This window comes from Plectropomus leopardus, chromosome 10, assembly GCF_008729295.1.
Source record: "Plectropomus leopardus isolate mb chromosome 10, YSFRI_Pleo_2.0, whole genome shotgun sequence".
NCBI classification, from domain to species: Eukaryota; Metazoa; Chordata; class Actinopteri; order Perciformes; family Serranidae; genus Plectropomus; species Plectropomus leopardus.
Genome location: NC_056472.1, coordinates 11176882 through 11196837, shown reverse-complemented (window position 1 = coordinate 11196837; position 19956 = coordinate 11176882). Strand labels below are relative to the sequence as shown.

Below are 19956 nucleotides of genomic sequence, written 5' to 3'. Positions count from 1 at the left end.
TGACACCACAGACATTTGTTCTGTCTTCAGCCTTAATCGCAGCTTTTTGTGAAGCTGTTAGGCTACGCTGCTTCTTAACAGTAGGCTTGTTTTAAATGCAGCTGCAATCTCTGCATTGCTCAAGTTCTTTATTATCCAATGTCTTAACTGCCGTTTTGGTCTGGTAGATTACATTTGTGGGTGTAGTGCTTTGGCTAATTTAGCAATACCTAAAGAGGTACCGTTTAAGTAATACTTGATAATTATAGTCTTCCCCATTTACAAATATACTGAGGTCATCAAACAATGGTAGTAATGGCAAACAGATGACTCAAAACGCCCGATGTATGCATGTTTCAACAAAATACATAAATTATATAATTTGTGTTACATTTAAAGTAACACTTCACCCACAAAATGTCCATTTGTATATCAATTAGACATTCCATGTTAAAGTGACTTTCCTCCATGGAAAGTGGTGAACATATTGATTTTGGTTGACTGGGGACAACATCAGTGTACAAACTCTCACACAACTTCAGCAGTATAATTAAAGTCTCATTTATATAGTCATATGCTTGGTACTTCCAAAAAACATGCAAACCTTAATATTTAAAAAATGAAATTGAAGGACACCTTATCTGTCTATCTTAAAAACCAGTCTCTAACACTTTTAGATATATTTTTAGCAGAAATGCATGTGCTTGGATAGTACTGACCATGTGATTGAATTACTGATACATAGATTATACTGCATGAGTTGTGTGAGAGTTTGTAAAAAGATGTTTTGATACAGCTTTGCTATGGTTTTTATGGTTTCATGCCTTTATTTCATAAGAAAGCTGTTAGCATGAAAGGAGGACAGAGAGGGGATGACATGCCACAAAGAGCCGTTAGTTGAAATTGAACCTGCAGTCGCTGCAGCAGGGACATAGTCTTTGTACATGGGGCACCTGCTCTAACAGGTGAATCACCGAGTGCCCCAGTTCTGCTATTGTAAAAAGGTGGTCCCCAATCAGTCAATATGTTTGACATTTTCCATGGAGGCATGCAAGAAAATGTATTCCTCAGGAATTCAGTGTAACACGGCATGACTAACTGATATACAAATGTTCATTTTGCGGTTAAAAAACTTCTTTGAAGTCCAGTTTTAAAACTATTTCACAAAAGAGCCCCCTTGTGAACATCAAATGTCAGCCTAAAGCAGCATTATTATCAGCTCTTCCCCTTTAGCCCTTTTAATAAAGTGCATATCCGCTGATAGTGTTCAGTCTTAGACTACCAGTAATGGGCTACACTTTGGCTGCTAACATGAATAATGATGCTTGGTTCTTAAGTATTTCTTCCTACTCTGATCCAAGCTGCTGTATCTGCCATCTCGACAGGAACCGCTCCATTAAAACACTGCTGTAATGCCGCCCTGTTAACAGCCAGCTTTTGTTGTCAAGTGAAAAATGATTGATTCCCTCACCCTCCACCTCACTCAGAATGTGTGAAAATGGATCGGTGGACGATTAGGGCCCAGGGTTTTCCCACCATTGTTTGTGCCCTTTCTGACAGGAAGAGCAGTCTCGGTACTCACTTTGCGGCAAACTTGACCATCTGCTTGCTGGCACGATCTCCCACTGCGACTAGTGCCTGCACGTTGAACTGCTGTTGACGCAGGACCAAGAAGCATTGCTTCCCTGAAAACAAAACAACAACAGTGGATAGTGCCGGACTGTTAAGATCTCTTTTACGCAAGCTGAACAGGCTCATTACAATAAAAACTTGGATGCTCTCTCTGATGCAATGTGCTGTTTTCATTCAGTCAAAAGTCTATGTGTGACTCTAAAAGAAGAAAGTATCCCCCAGCTGTAAGGATGTGCCTTGTCGTCTACAGGTAAAGTGTCAAACATTTGTGAACAGAGTGTTTTCTTTGAAGAGCTCTCTGTGGAGAAAGGGAGATTGCTACCTTCCTAACAAACACACACACCTTGGAAGAGTGTAAACAAGTTAGCCAACAAAAACTCCGGGCAGTAGACACTCAGACCACCCAGGCACTTTGATGTTTGCTGTCTGTGAGGAGGGGGCCGGTGGTGGGGATAGCAGCAAAGCCAAAATCCCACCAACAGATGCACCTCATTCAAGACCATATCAGGATGTTATTCTGCTCACACGGACATCCTTACAGCGAGCAGAGAGAATGAAGACATGAGTGGAGGGGAAGTGACTCTTGACTCTGGAAGATATCTTGAAAGGAAATGGCCGAAAGATGATGATTGAGACTTTAGTTTATTTGTAATCACACGTTTAGCGAAGCAGCCAAAAGTCTCAATGTTTCATACAGAGATTTAATAACCTGGCAAGGCTGAGTGGGTTCATTGTGTTCAAATAGAGCTACTGCATGACTGCCAGTAGCTGGAACCCGACAAATAGAGGTTATCTGAGCTTCCAGTTGGCAGTGACATGCTCGTCTGACAATGATATCAAAAACACCCTCAGTCTGTCAAACTCTGCTTAACATGGAAGGAATGAAAAAAAAAACTGCTCTGCAACTGTCTGCAGAATCCCACAGAGGAATTTATTGTAGAAAATGGGGAAAAGTCTGATCAAATAGTTAAACCCATTTTTTCAACAAAATTAGTGCACGAGTGTGGGTTTTTTCAACAAGGGAAAACTCACCACAAATAGGCGATAGATTCCTTTCCCTTTTGCCAGTAGACCACTGCCATTTACATGGCTCTACAGCAGACAGTATGTATGTGAGGTTTTTTTTTCTGGTGTGTCACATTTGACATCACAGATTGGCCGAAAAACAGGCAAGTAAACACTAAAGCCGCATGGAAGCCAGTGAAAATGTGACACTGGTTACTTATTCATTCAGTCACTCTTTCACAATGTTTGAGTTGCTGTAGGGCAAATTGTGATTTGTGATAATGGGCTTTATAAATAAACTTTACTTGACCTATCTCACACTGTGCCATCGTTGGAGACAGTGCTGGCTGAACCAATCATAATTGTGCACTCAGGGAGAAAAGACTCTATAGATGTTTGTATTTCTTTAAAAGAATCACAAGGTGCTAAGCTCAGGATACAGCGCAGTGCTCTTGCAAAACGGTGTTGGAGGGTAACTTGTTTTGGTGGAATATTTGCACGAGGGGAGGTGAGCCTAGGCACTAAAAAGGATCAATTCCCACCAAAGAAAAATGCTTCAGCTCAGAGGTTGTTGTCGTTTCAGGCACAGCGCTAATATAAGGTGAGAAAAAGATCTGGTATGCAAGACTAGTTTCATGTAGGGACGGGGATTTTAAAAATGGTAACACATACCATCTGGAATAGGCAGGCAATAACAGGCTTATACCCACAGTCTACATTCTGTAGCCTGACTAATGCAGGGATACCATTTGGTATGTATTTTTGCCAAAAAAAAAAGCCATTTGTTTCTTTTGAAGTTTCTGTACTTCTGTGCTGATCAGCTTGAGGAGAGTGATATCAGTCATTTAGGTCATGGGAACTCTTACAAGAAAGTCAAAGGCAACAGGTATTGCTGTTTGGTCTTTAAGAGAAGGGAGTGACGTGGTGAGCTGGCCCAAGGGCAACATCTTCAACCATCTCACTATAGTACACCAGGGATTAGCACAGGGGTCATCTAATCTTGGCTGTTTGTGTCTTTTGCACAAAAGAATGTTGCTTTAAGCTGAAAAAAAGGTGAACAAAGATGTGGGGGTGATCTCACCTTTGGCTCGGCTGGTGTGGACTCTGGCACGCAGCCAGATCAGCTGGTCAGCTTTCTCAAGAGTAAGGTCTTGGACCCGCACCAACACCCTGTCTGGCTCACACACACACACACACACACACACACATAAAGAATTTATTACTTCAAAGGACATTTATGCCTCTCTCCCCCCTCCGTGTAAAGAATCTAACAACCCTCCTTCTCCCCCCTGCACTCTCCCAAAGGCAGAAAGAAATGTGAATACGCAAGCATGTGCGTGTGCAGACGTACACACAATAAATTGCTCAAATTACAGACGTGCCTAATAAATAAGACACACTAGGAGGGCTGCTGAAAAGCTGTCTAACTCACCCATTCTCTGTGGGCTATATGACAAATTGACTCTAGTTTCACCTGTGTCACTCAGAGGCAGGCTTTCTCCTTATTATCAGTACGCAGAAGAAGCAGACACCGAGGCTACAACAGAGAAAACAGAGCCGCCCTTTTGGCTGAGAACTCCACGTCAACCCACATGAAAGCCCTCACCCCCCACCTCCCCAGTCCCCATGGCTGGGCTTGGCATGCAGGTGAGGGAGGCCCTAGTTTGTTTGCTGCCACTGGAGCTGAAAGAGCATCCAGACAGATGGACGGCTGCGTCAGGTCCGCCTGCTGCCTCTTTCATCCAGGAGCTATCACACGTACTATTAGTTACAGCAATTATCGCTGCTGCAATCGTGTTGAGAGAAGGGACCAGAAGCATTTTTCATGATGTTTATCAGCTGTAATCGTGTTATCTGTAACTTCTGACAGCCAGACTAAGGTAATCTGAGAAGATGTGGATCAGGACGCCGTCTTGTATCCAAACATATAATTTGACAGTTGCTGCAAGTTCTCCATTTCAAGGTGCTGTATTTTTTTCATCACATTTATTTCCTCACCTCCAGAGCAGATGTGGTGAAATATGCTGTTTAACCTTTTGCAGCAAAGTATCCATGTCCAACATGAGTTTCTCCATAATGGGGATGACGCACGCATGACTTTTATATTGTCTGCTTGCAATGTCATCGTGTATTTAACACAAGAGGGAAGGAGTAATCTTGACTTAATCTCACTACCCTGGCCTATTTTACAATTGCACCAATAACTTTTTTTAGACATTAACCCAATTAAAAATATTTATACAGACATTGTCAAGTGAATCTATCCTGGGTAAAGCAAGGCCAAATACATAAAACAGCGGGAGTTTATTAAAGACTTCCACTGCTAGTAAGTGTTAGACGATTGACAGGAAATTGAGAATAATGCAGCACACAAATAAGAAAAAAACATGAACAAAAAAGCGCTCAACACTGGTACCTGTTAATAAAAGAACAACAGATGTCTGTTCAAACTAAAGGAAGTCTGTGTTTACCTTATAATCGGATTCTGTGAATTTGTTCGTGGCAATAGATGAATCCGTTTTCCTGAAATGAATACTTTTCATTCACTATGTTGATACTGTGCAGACACATTTTTGGAAAAGAGAGTGGCAATAAGGACAGCTGGCACATAATGAACTATACTAAAAAATATCTAGAGAGGGTGATCAGTCGGGGGCAGGCCAAAATGTTAATGCTACCAAATTACACACTATTTAAGTACTTCTACAAAACCAAATATATCACCACATGTGACAGAGAAATGGGAATATATGGTCATTAACCTTGTAGTCACATCGAAGCTATTTAAGGCTTTATCCCTTTGTGATTTGTGCCACTGCAAATTTTCAAGAGCAGAAATATATTCAATTTATCTTCATTATTTGCCTATTGTTTGTCTGTGTTTTCAGCAATGTGAGGATGTTGCGTTGGCTGTTAAGTGAAGGAAGTAATTTTCATACTTACCCAGTTTCTGTTGGGACTGGACCATGGCTGACACACCATATCTGTCCTTGGCAAAGTCCTGAAAGAATAAAAGCATGACATCTTAGCAGCCAATATCAGCCATTTCATCAGCTAAATAAAACCTCACACCGCTTTTAGCGTACACACGTCAACTCTCTATTGTTTTCAAAGGCAACTTTGATTTCACAAGCATCAGTCTGTCTCCCACATCTAAGATAACAGACCGACAGAACAGATAATGAGACGTATCATGATCTTCCGAGAAAATTATCGAACAGGAAACAGAGACACAGAGTTCAGTGTGCAGGTTTTTGCATACCAACTGTTGCAAAGGTGTAAGAGCAGAGGTAGAATCACAGTCACAGAGAAAGGCAGACAACTGGTCTGTAAGGGATACTTACATCTTCCTCGGCACCGTGTTGTTCGGCAGCCTGAAATACAAAAGCGACAGGGATTTAAAGGGCATTGCAAATAGCCAGGGAATAACAACAAGAGAACTATCTATTAAATTCAAAACATTAAAAATGTTCAAAAACATTTGACTTCAAATGGAGCAACTTAAACCGTTTTGCTACAGCAGTCATGTAAATTGTGTTTTCATCTTGTGCTATCAGGGATTTGAATAAAATTAATAAATCATAGCTCCGTCCTGGAGCCAAGCCTCAGATCCCTGGAATGCACAGCTCTCCTACACATTGCTGGAACACATCATAGACAATGAGTAATGGCAGGCGGAGATATTGCTTTGTAATAGAAACAGCATAAGTGGACAGATTCTTTATCTCTGCACTGACTCCTAGGCAAATGACTCCCAGAGTACGATGAGATTGACTCTTGGCAAAGTTACAATTCCATTTCCTATGCAAATTGATATTGGTGTATGGAAATGGCTGGTAGCAGTGGAGTGAATTGGAATCGCCCATCCTTGATATGATAATCCACTCACATGATGGATGATATTGCAGCTTATGATCAACTGGATATAGAACCGCAATAGCCATGAAGCAAGCGACCCACACCAGAGCCACTAAAGTGACAAGTGTCAGCACAGAAAGTGCACGGCGGCAAATAACAAAGCTAACACTCACTCAATGAACATTCAACCCAGCCCTCAGGTCTTCCCCAGGGCCATGCTTACTATGATGCACTGATGTAGGCAGCAATAGCCAAGGTATTACACAGTGGCAACACCTGCTTCTTCCATGAAACATGCTGACTGGACAAATTAAGCTCAAAGACTTTGTTGCTTTCAACTATAAAAGCTCATTGAATCATGACACAGTGATGCACATAGTGTCTATTTAGTCTTGGATAAGTCAGTCTCAAGCTGATACATTTTTGAACATACAGACTTCGTCATTTATATCCTGCAGATTTTTCTTTGAGGGACTGCTTAACAAAAAATCTGGAAAAAAGCAGACATTAAAGAAATCAATATCACTCAGTGCACACTATAATTAAAATATTTTCACTGCTTTAACTTGCTCTCTCAACAGCCTTTTCCTACAGGGGACTGAAGCCGTTATCTATGCTCTCTACAAAGCCCCCAGCCTTTTTTAACAAAACAGTAATTTTACCTCACAGAACATGGAAGTTGCTGCCTTGATGAGCTAATGTGTGATGATTATCTTAAGGGCTGCAAAGTCAAGTCAGATCAAGGCAGCAATAGATCACCAACCCCTGTGCACAGCAAGGTAAAATCACTGTTTTTGTCAAAAGAGTTTGGTGGCTTTGAGATCATAGATGGATATAACGGCCTCAGTTCACTGTCAGAAAGAGCTATCTAGCAGCAGTGAAAATATTGTAAATGCAGCTCATGCTTTTATAGATATTAATGTTTTTAAATGGGCCTGTTTATGTTTTGCTGCTGTAAAATCAGATTTGTGTGTTCCCAAAGGTTTTTAAAAAGCTTATAAATATCCCAAACCAGTGACATCTATGGCAATGAAATGCAGATATATGCTCTTTGTCACTTCAGGTAGTTTTGTGAGATATACAAAAAAATGTGGCACTGCAAGTACTTTGGCACTGGCAACTGATCCACACGCTTTGTTGGATATAAAGAAACACAGCTCTCAGTTTGCAAACGTGGTTGGTGATAACTCTGCTGACAGGGTCATGAGGGAATCTTTAAGAACTTTACTGTATAAAAAGATCCCAAAAAAATCCTGTTCAATCTTGATTCCTTTTTAATGGCATTTATAAATCAGTGTTTGGCAGTGTGTGGGAGTTTTCACAGTCAGAGATTATGATGTGACACACCTGTCCACAAGACTTTTTGGAGTTCAAAAGTGCTGTTGTAAATGTGACCCAGACTGTGTAAAATGTTTTATATCCATCTTCACGTGCAGTTGCATGTCTGTTGTGCACTCAGTGCAGAAGAAAATAGCACTTTGTTTGGGTGGACATAAACAAAGCCAAATTGACAGGAATACTTAAACAATGGATACTCTTGCCCCCCTGCAGCTAACCGACCCTCCTGGACCCACAATGCCCTGCAGAGCTGCACGTCACAGCCTTACCAGCTGGAAGAGTGGGGGGGGTGACGGATGTGAAACAACAAAACAGAAAAAACAAAACAAAAAAGCCAACACTGACCAGCTTGGCCTGTTTCTCAGCCTTCTTTGCAGCTTTCTCCGCTTCCTTCTGCTGTTTCTTCAGACCTTTCTTTGACTGAGCCTGCTGCTCCTCCTCCGTCGCCCTGAAACAGGAAACGGTACACAACATAAACATTTAAGTCAACTTCCACCTTCTATTCCTCCTGCATCCCAAAAGGAAGTTGTTGACCGCCTGGGAAAATTTATTCCGAGCCATCACCACCTCAAGCTTTTAAGTTTGTGCTACCTGCTTCCCCATTGTTATTTCAAACAAAGCAGCCGTAGCCTGTGTGAATGGAGGGATGGGAGTTTGGAGGGTGGCTAAAAGCAGAGATGTCAGAAAGTAAGATTAGCCAGATAAACACACGACCTTTAAGAAGACAGTAGTCTCAGCAGCACTTTCTAATCTATTAAAGAATTTGTGAGGAATACAGATTATCCGATTATGATAACATTCAGTCTTATCTTAACGTGAAGGCGTCTTTATTTGCTAAACGCCAATGCCACACTACACAGCACAACACAACACAATGTCAGTGCTGATAAGCGTGTGACATTAGCCTAGAAAGTTTGTTTAGCAGCAGCAACAGAACAGTAGACTAAATAAACCAATATCTAGATATAACAGTTAGGCCAAAATGCAACATGGAAAGCTAGGGAAAATGTCTCGGGAAAAACTATATTTACAATGATCATAATCACATATTTAAAATAATGTTACTAATTAGCATGTTTTCTAGGTCATTTCCTTGTTTTTGTTTTTAGCTTTCTTTTTTTCTTTTTTTTAACAATATGAGGTAATTCTCTTGTACTTTTTACTCATTTCTTGCCATTTTTTCAGTAATTTCTTCTTTCTTTGCTCATTGCCTTCTTCCCATGTTTCTGAAAGAAACCTATTTGCTCAGGTTTCAAATGATTAATTAAAAATACCGCCTTTCAAACAAAAAAAAGGTGATTTTTACTGGTCTACATCGTTGCAACATTAGGGCAGCGTCTGTGGCCTGCTGAGGAAGTGATATGCCAATATTTTAAATCAAAGAACAAGAGGCTGTAAAAGGAAAAAATAGCTGCAATAAACCAGGTGTTCAGAGACTTAATATAATAAACGGTCTGGACTTTGCACTTCTCCAAATCAGACTTGCACAGTTATAAAAGTGTGCATAAATTGCGGGTGAATGTGTGAGTGCTGTTTGGTTTTCCCAGTGTCCAGGTGTCTGGACCTGAGGGAAGCCTGTGAGCAACATAGGAGCTGTTCCTAATAAGTCACAGGAAATAACAAGGACCAAAGGCCAACTATACATAGCAATAAAGCCTAAACAAGGAACAAAAATCACAGCAGATGATGTCCTTGTCTCCCAAGCAGGGAATTCAGACCAGGTTTTACACTTCCCTTGCTGCCAAATGTTAATCTAACACTGTTACAACAATCTGCACACAAACTGTTTGTAAGACCTGGCTGAAACAAAATGTGGTCATACGTTTCCTTTTGAGACAGCTCTGCTCCTTTATTGTTTTGAAATCTATTGCACAAACAATTAGACAAACAAATGGGTAGCCTGATGCAACCTTGTGTTATTGCAGTGTTATTTATCGACCTTGACTACAGGTAGATTAAGGCAGTAGATCGATAAAGATGCACTCCACCAACTGGTTGGATTTGTTGAACTGGATTAACAATCTTTTTAACCCTCAGGCAAGTGACAGGAGTCTGACTCTTTGGAGCAGCTGCACACAAATGACTACAATCTGCTGTTAAATCAGTACACAAACAAACTCTGTGGCTCTCCATTCTTTATACTGCACATTTAATGACTCGCAGATCAATGTATATATATGTTGTGGAGTTTAACAGCGAATCCCATTTGGCAACTGACAACAATCAGTAAACTGACTTTACTGAATAACAGGCATCATAATGACAGCAGCTGTATTCATAAAAGACAATAAATCGACAGGACAGTTACAAATAAAAATTAAACTGTTATCTGTCCTTGAATGAGGCTTAGTCATCCAAAGTCCACCAAGTTACAATTAAAAGTTTCTGACATTTAAATGCAGTCCAAGCAGCAGTCCTACAATCTTAAAGAAGTTTTCAGTGTTTTTGGGTTTTATTAAATTCACATGTAATTGCTGAACTATTTGTGATGTTTTTGTATTGGTTTGCATTATACTGTAGGGTGTTTCAAGTATCTATACTCCTTGCTATTAGTAAATGCAGTGAACAAAATATCGGGAACAACTTTTGTTATAATGCTGTTCTGTACCATTAAACTGATGTAATGCACAAATAACTAAAGTAACTATTATCTAAATCTGAATATTTTAAGTAGTGGAGTATTTAGTGGTGGTGGGTATCACCAGAGGCCCACTGATACAATATTATCATGATACATAAGTCACTGTACAATATTATTGTGATTTTAAACGTGCTGCAATATGCTGAGTATTGCGATCACATAAATTGAGAAACAATGCAATTTATTACCTTTTTTCAACTGCAAACACGGCTACCTTCCCTTAGGAAAACTTTGTCAACACCTGTTTTCTCTCACAAGTCAAAATTTTCAGTCTGTCCATCTCACGACAGGCATGTTTATGCACCAAATAGTATCTGGTGGACTGAAAAAGCGGTTGATGTTAATGTTATTGTAGACAACCAAAAGTTAATTTTGGCATGTGTAATATTAATAATTTCCATGATAAAAAAAACCTGACACTTAACACCTGTGTAAAAATACATTATAGCCATGCAGAAACATGCAAAACTATCTACTTTTTCGTGCACCCCTAGTACTAAGTGAAGGGCTGATATATTGCAGCATACATGATTTGTTTTCTTGTCACACTGTGTATTTTTCTACAATTACTTAAAGTAATTTGGTAGACACCACAAATATTCCTTGCCTAACCTCAACTTTAAAGCTTAAAACGACCTGACTCATGACCTCCGGCACAACTGACAGCAGTAACCTTACAGCACAGGAATGTGCGCTAACAAGACCTGACAGGTTGGGATCTGCAAATTCGTTTTAATAAAATTGAAGATTAAATATTGCGTTTTATGACGTTCAACGGTAATTATGTCGGGAAATATGACTCAAAACATAAGGAGTCAGAATTCAACTCTGCACCCAAGCAAAAAAAAAAAAAAGTTTGTAAGTGTTTTGCATTATTTCATTCACATTCCAGCCACTATGAGCTTCGTTTAAAGGCTGACACTTCTTTACAAAATAAACCCATGACGAACTCAGCTAAAACCTTGGAGACTTGAAACATACTGTCAGGTATATCTAGCAAAAGCATATTACGGTCATCACAAACTGAGCGATTATTTAATATAATTCGGCGTTAAAGACCAACAAATCCCGACTGCACATACGTTATCTAATAGCCTAATCTTGTGTTCAGCTTTATAATGCTACTATTTAAACATTTTTGGTCGCATCGGTAGAACTTTATGTGTATTTACTGAGAATGTTAGATGATGCAATCTGCTGCATATGTAGGTAATGCTAGCTAGTTGCTAACGTCAGTGCTAGCATACCCCTGTTAAAGAAGCGCTGTGTGCTCGCGCTGCTCTGAGCCGTTAGTCATGACAAGCACAGCTTTCTCTCCATTCTTACCCCTGGACTTCCTCTTTAGTCATGGCGAGCTATAATCTTGGAGAATGAGCACAAAATGTTTCACGGCTGTCTGACAGAGAGGAGCTTCACGTCAGCTGTTCACAGCATGGACGTGCACAGGAAGGAAGGACTTGTTTTGACGGAGCACCAAATGTCGGATGCTTTGGGTTCCGGCTGGAAACGAATGTCTGACAGGTAGTTCCGACTGACTCATTTTGCCTGCCTGCAAGCGAGGTAGACAAAATAATAAAATCAGCTCATGGAAAATGGCTTAATTTAAGGGTCAACGTGATCACAGTTATTACAGTCATAAATACAGCAATCCAGCCAGTGCATCACCCCACCCAGGAGTCAAACTGAGCCCTTCAGGTGCTCCTTTGTGCCCACCGCCATTACAACAGCAGAGGCCACATGCTGTCACTGCACTGATATCCCCCAATCCACAATCCAAACACTGTCAGTGCAGACTCTTGCACTTTAAAATTTATTTTGTAATCTACTTAATCTAATCTAGCTAAACTATAATACATGAAAATGAATGGTGTAGACCATATGCGACCTGTGGCAGTATACTGTAAATCAAGCCACAACAATCTTTGGGTATTTCTCTTTCAGATATAAAGATAGGCCTATGTGCCAAAATAGGAAGGGCTATTAGTGGACTACGCAACCACATTGTGTAAACTATAGTCTGTGGTCAGAAGCAGGCTATTTAGATAAAGGGGAACTACATCCATTTTCACAATTCACAGCCTACATGTTATCCCCATGGTCTATGATGGCCCAGAAATATTAGAAAACATGAATAACTCTCTCCCAAATGCAAAAAGTAGAATGCCAAAACTCAGATTTGTGATGTCATTTGGTAGCCTCTAATGTGGGCAGTTGCCCAGACAGTGAATTGGAAGTTAGAGGTGACACTTAGATCACACAGGGGAGTATTCTGAGTAAATGTGTGCATTTTCTGTTTCAGGACTAAGAACACTTCAGTAGAGTAATTTTGGAATGAAAAGAAAACCAACTGCCCTTCATCGTCTTTTAAGCAGTTCCAGACTTTATACTTGGCGAAATCAGAAATTTGAACCATACTTCTCTGGTTTCTGGCTTTGAGAGAGATTAGCTAATTTTTGCAAATATTGCTTGAACTTTCCCAGGCCATGGAAATAACATATTGGAATTCTGAATTTCCATGGTGTTCCACTTAAAGAAGTTTCCTTAATGCTGAAAACCCCTTTAATTACATGCTTTATGCACAATAATACTACAAGGTGTATACAGGATAAAGAAAAATTACATGTTTAAATATCTAAAGTAAGTAAACATTGCACAGCATGCACACCAACACTACCATGTGTGGTCATTTTGTAGTTTTTACATATCCACATGAACACTAAAAGTGACACCCTCCATGAAATTAGTTTCACGCCTTTGGTTGAATGCACTGAGTGCATCCAGGTATCCAGTGACCTTTGCAGGAATGGTCAGGCACAGCGAGTGATGGTGGGTTGAATACAGTGGGGGGTCATCAAAGCGTTTCTCAGGCTGTTGGTCACAGGAGCTCCCGACGCAGGAAACAGCCTTCCTGCTGCTCACTTTCCAACCAAAACAATGTAACCATTAGAGGAGCAGGTCACTGCCCAAAAGGAACCTGTGGTATTTGTGTTCCTTTCATCCTCACTTTGCAACAGCCCTTTAAAATAATCTCTGCACTTATTCTGTGATTCATACATTCAATACATCTCAACAGCAAAACCTGAATGACGAGCTGCAAATACTGGACAATGGTCTCGAGCTGCCGTTACAAACTAGATGCACACTGGTAATGAATCACCAGAGGAACACATTTCCTGTCCATTTCAACAGCTTTGCCCTTTAACCCATAAACCAAACATCTCTTCACTACCTCAACGTACACACATGAGTTTGTTTTAACTAATATATTAGATATCAGAAAGGTTGGATTTTTTCAGCATCACACAGGAAGATGATGTTTTTCAAGAGATGATGGCTACAGGGTCATGAGAATATTATCATGTTAGAAAAGACTAATCAATCTAAAATAAACATTTCTTTGAGCTGATACTGCAGAGGAGACAGCGTATGGATTTAGACTGTATGTTGTTTTTTCTCATCACACAGAGGGAGCAAAAGCTTTAATTATGGATGGAAGTAAACCTTATTGCACCCAAGGGTTTATTCCCAAATGGGCCCTGAGAACTGTTTCTGCACTTAAATGGACACTTTGGACAACTTTGGTAAAAGCATTATGTTTTGTTATGGTGAAAATGGCTTTGTTTTTAGAAAGTGGTATGCATTACATTAATGGGGGTCAAAAATCTGTACAATTCACAAAAAAAGTGAAAATGTGCTGAAAACTTGGGAACTTTACTGAAGATCCTTCCTATGGTCTTCAGCTTCTATATGGCCACTGCATTTGAGCAAACAACTAAACGGTGTTCAAATACTCTGCTTTTACCTTTGCACCTTTTTGTTGGATTGAAATTAGCAAGAGTTAAGATATCATGACTGTATTTAAAGATATGTTCAGTCTAACATTTTTCTTACACTGTACTCTGTACCCCTGAAGTGTGCACATCGAGTAATTGTGGTGGTTGATCCGATCCTAAAGCCTCTCACAACCTCTCCTGGTGACAGTGAAAGAGATGAAGAGGATTCATTTGAACACTTGAAGTGTTAATCTCAGCTCTGTCCCTGCACAGACTGAGGCAGCGCAGCTCTTATGCTAATTCTGAATCATCTGGGAACATTTCCAACTGAAAAAAAAGCACCTTTTGTTTCATCCTGTTTCACTGTGAGAGACCAGAGCCACAAAATATCCATTAACCTAGTGGCCTGATGGGGACACTTCACACCTTTTCTTACATGTAAAGAAATGGAAATGTTGCTCCATTGGAGTCTTGAATGAATGCCAGCACTGCATTGCACGGGGGCCATTCGATGACTTCATTCTCCTTGACATCTATTGTTGCCGGCTTCCTTTGGTCTCCAACTAGAACATCACCCTGTCACTAGTCAACGCAGATTAAATCTTTAGTGTGTTCTGAGGATAGAAGAGCCCTCAGAGAGATTGATGTCAGAGTGAAATGTGTCATTTTTATGTTTCATCTTGTCACTATGTGATTTCTGCAGATTTATTGCCAATGATATATAGCATGCACAAAGGCTATGGCTGTCTATTTGCATTGTCACAATATATAACCTGTGTTCTGAATACAATTATTTTTTTTTGTTTTGAGAGCTGGGAGTTGACCCACTGACCCACTCTGCGCGGTGAATGAAGATAACACTTGTTTACAAGCCAAACATAATGGAGGCAGTATATCTTGCGAACTGCAAAGAAAGAAAATGAGTCAAAGGAGAACTTAACATGCTATTTTCTTTGTTAAGGGGCCATATGGGTGCTAATTATGACCAAAGATTTGAGCTTTTGTGGCATAGCTGCTTAAGATGTAAAAGTGCACAGATGTTCTTGCAATTACAGGGCCTGCCTGCTCAGTCCTCCTTCTGCTTTTTAGCCAGATCAGGTGGAGACATTTGTGCTCAGAGACCCCCCTCCCTCCCTCCCAACACACCTCATCCCCCACCCCCTGAAGGAAAGAAGAGGTGAAAATGCACACCACAAAGTCATTATTAGAAGCATTGGATTTTTTTATTTTTTCATAAAAAAACTAACTCAAAATGGTAAAAAAAAAAGCAGCATGCAGTTTCTCTCTCACAAAACTTCCAGTGTGAACTACAGCAATAAATAACAGCTTTCAGATAATTACACAACTTAAGTGCGAACACACATATGCTACAAACTATGTACAGGTTTCCGAGAGCAGCTACTATCCCTGAAAACAGAATAGGGCATTGTATGACTGAGCTTTGATACAGCAGCACAGATTTTAAAGATGAAAACAGGGGAAATGGATCTTGATTGTAAAGCTGAGTGAGTGGAAATGAGGCACTGCCTGAGGACACAATCTGCTTTGAGGAACATAAAACTTGCACAAATTGCGATAAAAACACAAGACACACAATTGCAGTAAAAAAGGCAAACAAATCAAAAAGTATAAAAACTCTTTCTTTCTTTTTTTTTTTTACATCTGTACAAAATGTAGTAAGTTCTTTGAAATTGGAGCTTAGTTTTCTTTCTCTCCTGAGAGTATCAAGTCACAGACTCTAAGTTCGAATGTTTGTTAGCTTGACAAAACACTTGAGGACTCGGACTCAGTTGACACAGATGAAATTGGCCCTCGCTTTTTTGTCATGAGAGTCACTTTCTGACTTGATCTGCTGCCAGATGTCAGCGCACTCCGGGCTGATTTCTTGAACTTAACTCCCAGGAAAGCATAGAGGATGGGGTTCAGGCAGCAGTGAAAATAGGCCAGCGCCTCTGTGATGGAAATCCACTTCACCAGCGCTTGATCCATTTCACAAGAGGGAGAGACTACGTTGAGCATTATCAAGGTGTTCAAAAAGATGCCAACACAGTAGGGCAGCCAGCAGGAGAAAAAACAAACGATGAGGATGACTGTTGTCTTCAGGGCTTTCTTCTTCAGAGTTTGGCCCCTGGAGCCTTGCGACAGCTTGGTGATGATGATGCAGTAGCAGATGAGGATGACCAGACCAGGCAGGATGAAGCCCACCAGGATGTGCTGGAAGTGAAAAACGACTGTCCACGTGAGACTGGATTCCTCCGGGTAGATGCGCTGACAGATGATCCTGGAGTCTGCAGTCTCCATGCTTTCGTCAAAAAAGAGATATTTTGAAGAACCCGTGTCTTGTGTCCTGGCAAACACCAGATCAGGTACAGTCAGCACAGCTGCAGGCAGCCACACACCCAAGTAGATCACTCTAGTCGCAAGCAGCTTCCTTTTGGCTTGGCTGTTGGTGGCGTGCACAACTGCCAAATATCGGTCTAGACTGATGAAGGCCAGGATCAGCACACTGCTGTACAGGTTCAATGTGTAGATCATGTGCACAGTCACACAGAGGAAACCTCCAAAGTTCCAGCTGCTGGCTGCATCCACGGCCCAGAAGGGCAATGTGATGACAAACAGGAGGTCAGCCACGGAGAGATGAAGCCGGTACTTGTCAGTCATCGTTTTCACCTTTTTCTGAAAGCCCATGACAAAAACAACTAATCCGTTGCCAATGACTCCCAGAAAACATATAATTCCGTAGACTGTTGGGAGGAAAATCTTGTTGAAGTTGCTGTTGGGAGTTGTGCCACATGGCTCCTGGAAGTCCATGTCAAAGTCTCCAGACTCGTCTGACATGTTGTCAGTGCTATTGTCCAAGAAGTCAAATGACAAGTTGAACTAAAAGGAAAAAAAAAAAAGAATTGAAAAGTTAGAAAACAGTTGAGATCCAAGTAAGTTGTTCACATTACATAACAGATTTTCTCTTGTTAAAAAAAAGTAAATTCTGCAAACTTGTTTCTGAAGTTGGAGTTGTCTAAAAATTTGAATTGTTCTTTCCTCCATGCCATTTTAACTTTGAACACATTCATTGAAGATTAGAAAATAAAACAAGAATAGTGAATTATATCACACTGAAAAAAATAAAACAGATCAAATATTAGTTACCATTAAACAGCCTCAATGAAAAACAGACTTAGCTGCTACATAAATTAAGAGATGCACCATAAAGACACTCACCATCATGTTTACCACTCGCTGGTATCACGTTGGGCCCGGTGTGAGTACGTACTGCGTGTGCAGCAGAGTGATTAGATGCTTCTGTGTAAGCAAACAACTGAATATATACCGCTCCCGACCCCTCCCCCTCAAGAGGAGGAGCCGCACGCGCTCCTCTCCAAAAACGGGTTGACTATAAAGCCAAGCACTCTGCCTGTGGTGAGGGCGTCAGTTAGTGAAACTTTTGTCTGTTATTACATCAACTTAAAAAAAACCTCAGACTCTGGAGGACATGGTAAAAAAAGAAAGTTGTTTTAGAGTGAGTAATTAAATTAGGCATAATTGACCACTGCAACAATTATTTAATGACATAAAGATTAAATTATTCCGATTTATTCTTGATTTCTGTTGATTTTTTTTTTTTTATTTTTTCTGTATCAACTTTTTTTCATGCAAGACTCTTTGCAAAAAAGAACTGGGGGGGGGGGCTCAAATATTTTTTGCATAATGAAGGGACATTTAACTTCAAATGGTTATATTTTGTTTTTATTTTAGATACCCTCAGAAGCCCAAAACCTGCAAGTGGGTTTTAAAATCATGTTTTCTTCAAAGAGGGTCATGCATTTTCCCCAGTCACTAATGGAGGCTTAAGGTAACACTATTTGTAGCACCAAGGAGTTGTTGTTTAAAAACAAAAAACAACCAAAAACACGTCTGAGTCACCCTCCTAGTCTGTTAAATAAGGTGCAGTCCCTAACTAGAGTATTATAATCAGCATAGGAGTCAAACACATCATATCAGGATCAGTGATACACTGTCACATCCTACAGGCCTGAGTGTGATAATATGATTATTCATGTATTATGAAGTGCATTGAAGACCCTCAATAATATAGAAATGTTGCCACAGCAGATAAACACAGGCCTAATGTAAAGTTCAATAGGGTCACCAGTAATTTATACTATATTACAGTTGTTGGTACGGGAGAGTTGTTGGAAAATTAGAGCAATTTTAGGATTACACCTGTCTGTCAGGTGACATATCATCATTTGAGCAGCCTCACATTTTGTACCTCCCTCCTCATTCTGCATGAAGCAAGGTCTGACATTTAGATTGGTCATTTAGGGACTCGTCCCGGCCTCATACTTCTCCCAACAAATCACTTTATAACCGTGTCTGATGACAGTTTTCATCAGCGAAGGTCTGAATCCATCCTCACCTTTATACACACCCTGTCTCTTTTCAAGTGCTGTTATGTCTGCGCTGGCAAGTGCTAAATGACCCCCAGTGGATCTGAAAAGAAACCGCACACCCTATAATGTGGGATTTCTATCAAACAGGTATAGAGCCTCCGTGTGTAGGACATTCATTTTCTCACAGCTTTACCAGCCCTCTCTGATTTCAGTTGAGCTAGTGATGACAAGGCCGGGCCACACGAAACTCCACGCCTCTCCTCTCAGGCAGAGCCAACAGTTGTCTGAAACTGAATCCCCTGCATGTGGCGTGCAAATGCTATTTCATGTCTATGATATATGAGAGCAGTGATAGAGTCAATGAGTCAATCTGCACCATTGATTTCACTGATGCCTCCTGCTTGTGATAAAGAGCTGCATGACTTAGGAACATTTGGAAAACATCAGCACTTAGGCACATTTCATAGAACAAAACAGCCTTTTTATTTCCTCTCTCAATAGCATATTTATGCATCTATGTTGCATTATCAGATAATGCTTTTTTTTTAATTTATCAGACAGATACCAATTTTGTCCATATCAGCACTGAGAACATTTCTCCATTGGATTTTCCTACTGTTTTTTTTTTTTATTTAGAGCTTAGTTCAAGGAACAGTTCACCCCAGAATCAAAAATACACATTTTCCTCTTCCTGTAATGCTATTTATTCGTCTAGATTGTTTTGGTGTGAGTTGGTGAGTGTTGGCAATATTAGCCATAGGGAAGTCTGCCTTTTCTGGAATAGGCTACAATTAAACTAGACGGCGCTTGGTTTTTCGTACTCAAAGTGCCCAAAAAATACATTTGAAAGACTCAACATTGATGGCGTCCTCATTGGCTGAGTTGTAACATTAGCTAGCTCGGCAGTGATAAGTAAGCTTTCGGGAGATGATAGGTCATGATTATTGGAAAGAGATGTTGCAGTTGAGCCTCTCATCAAGAATGATGAATAGCACTTCAGGTAAGAGGAAAAATATGTATTTCTGATTCTAGGTTGAACTTTACCCTTGAAGGTATGCTTTAGCTTTAGTAACTTGAAACTACTTTGCTAAAGTTAGGCTACAGTACATTACAAAACTTCATAACCTGAAAGCTCTCAAAACTGACCACAGTTTACAGTTGAGTTCAAAACGTCAGCAGTGAGCCATGATAACACTAAATATAATAGGGTACTCATAAATTGAGGAAGTTAAGTAAACGATTGCCGTCATTGCTGAATCATAAAAAAAAAACCCTTCACGTTATTAAAATGTGGAAAACCACTGCTGTTTGTGTTGTGGTTGTACTGAGTGGCACCGAA

The 19956-nt window shown here is 40.3% G+C and overlaps 2 protein-coding genes across 2 annotated transcripts in view; both read right to left on the bottom strand.

Moving 5' to 3' along the window:
• dars1 (aspartyl-tRNA synthetase 1) overlaps positions 1-11895 on the bottom strand; it is a 35695-nt gene extending 23800 nt beyond the window's left edge. The window contains exons 1-6 of the mRNA XM_042494624.1: positions 11780-11895; positions 8158-8260; positions 5961-5990; positions 5560-5617; positions 3698-3790; positions 1562-1664 (exon numbers count right to left, since the gene is read on the bottom strand). Of these exons, the coding sequence (XP_042350558.1) occupies positions 1562-1664; positions 3698-3790; positions 5560-5617; positions 5961-5990; positions 8158-8260; positions 11780-11802 (410 nt within the window). The 5' untranslated portion in view covers positions 11803-11895. The remainder of the gene's footprint in view (positions 1-1561; positions 1665-3697; positions 3791-5559; positions 5618-5960; positions 5991-8157; positions 8261-11779) is intronic.
• Positions 11896-15430: 3535 nt separating this feature from the next.
• On the bottom strand, positions 15431-17545 carry LOC121948919 (C-X-C chemokine receptor type 4-like). The gene is made up of 2 exons (XM_042494459.1): positions 17446-17545; positions 15431-17106 (listed from the first exon to the last, which is right to left on the bottom strand). The coding sequence occupies exons 1-2, from the start codon at positions 17449-17451 to the stop codon at positions 15982-15984; spliced, it is 1131 nt and encodes a 376-aa protein (XP_042350393.1). The 5' UTR covers positions 17452-17545; the 3' UTR covers positions 15431-15981.
• Positions 17546-19956: the final 2411 nt, after the last annotated feature.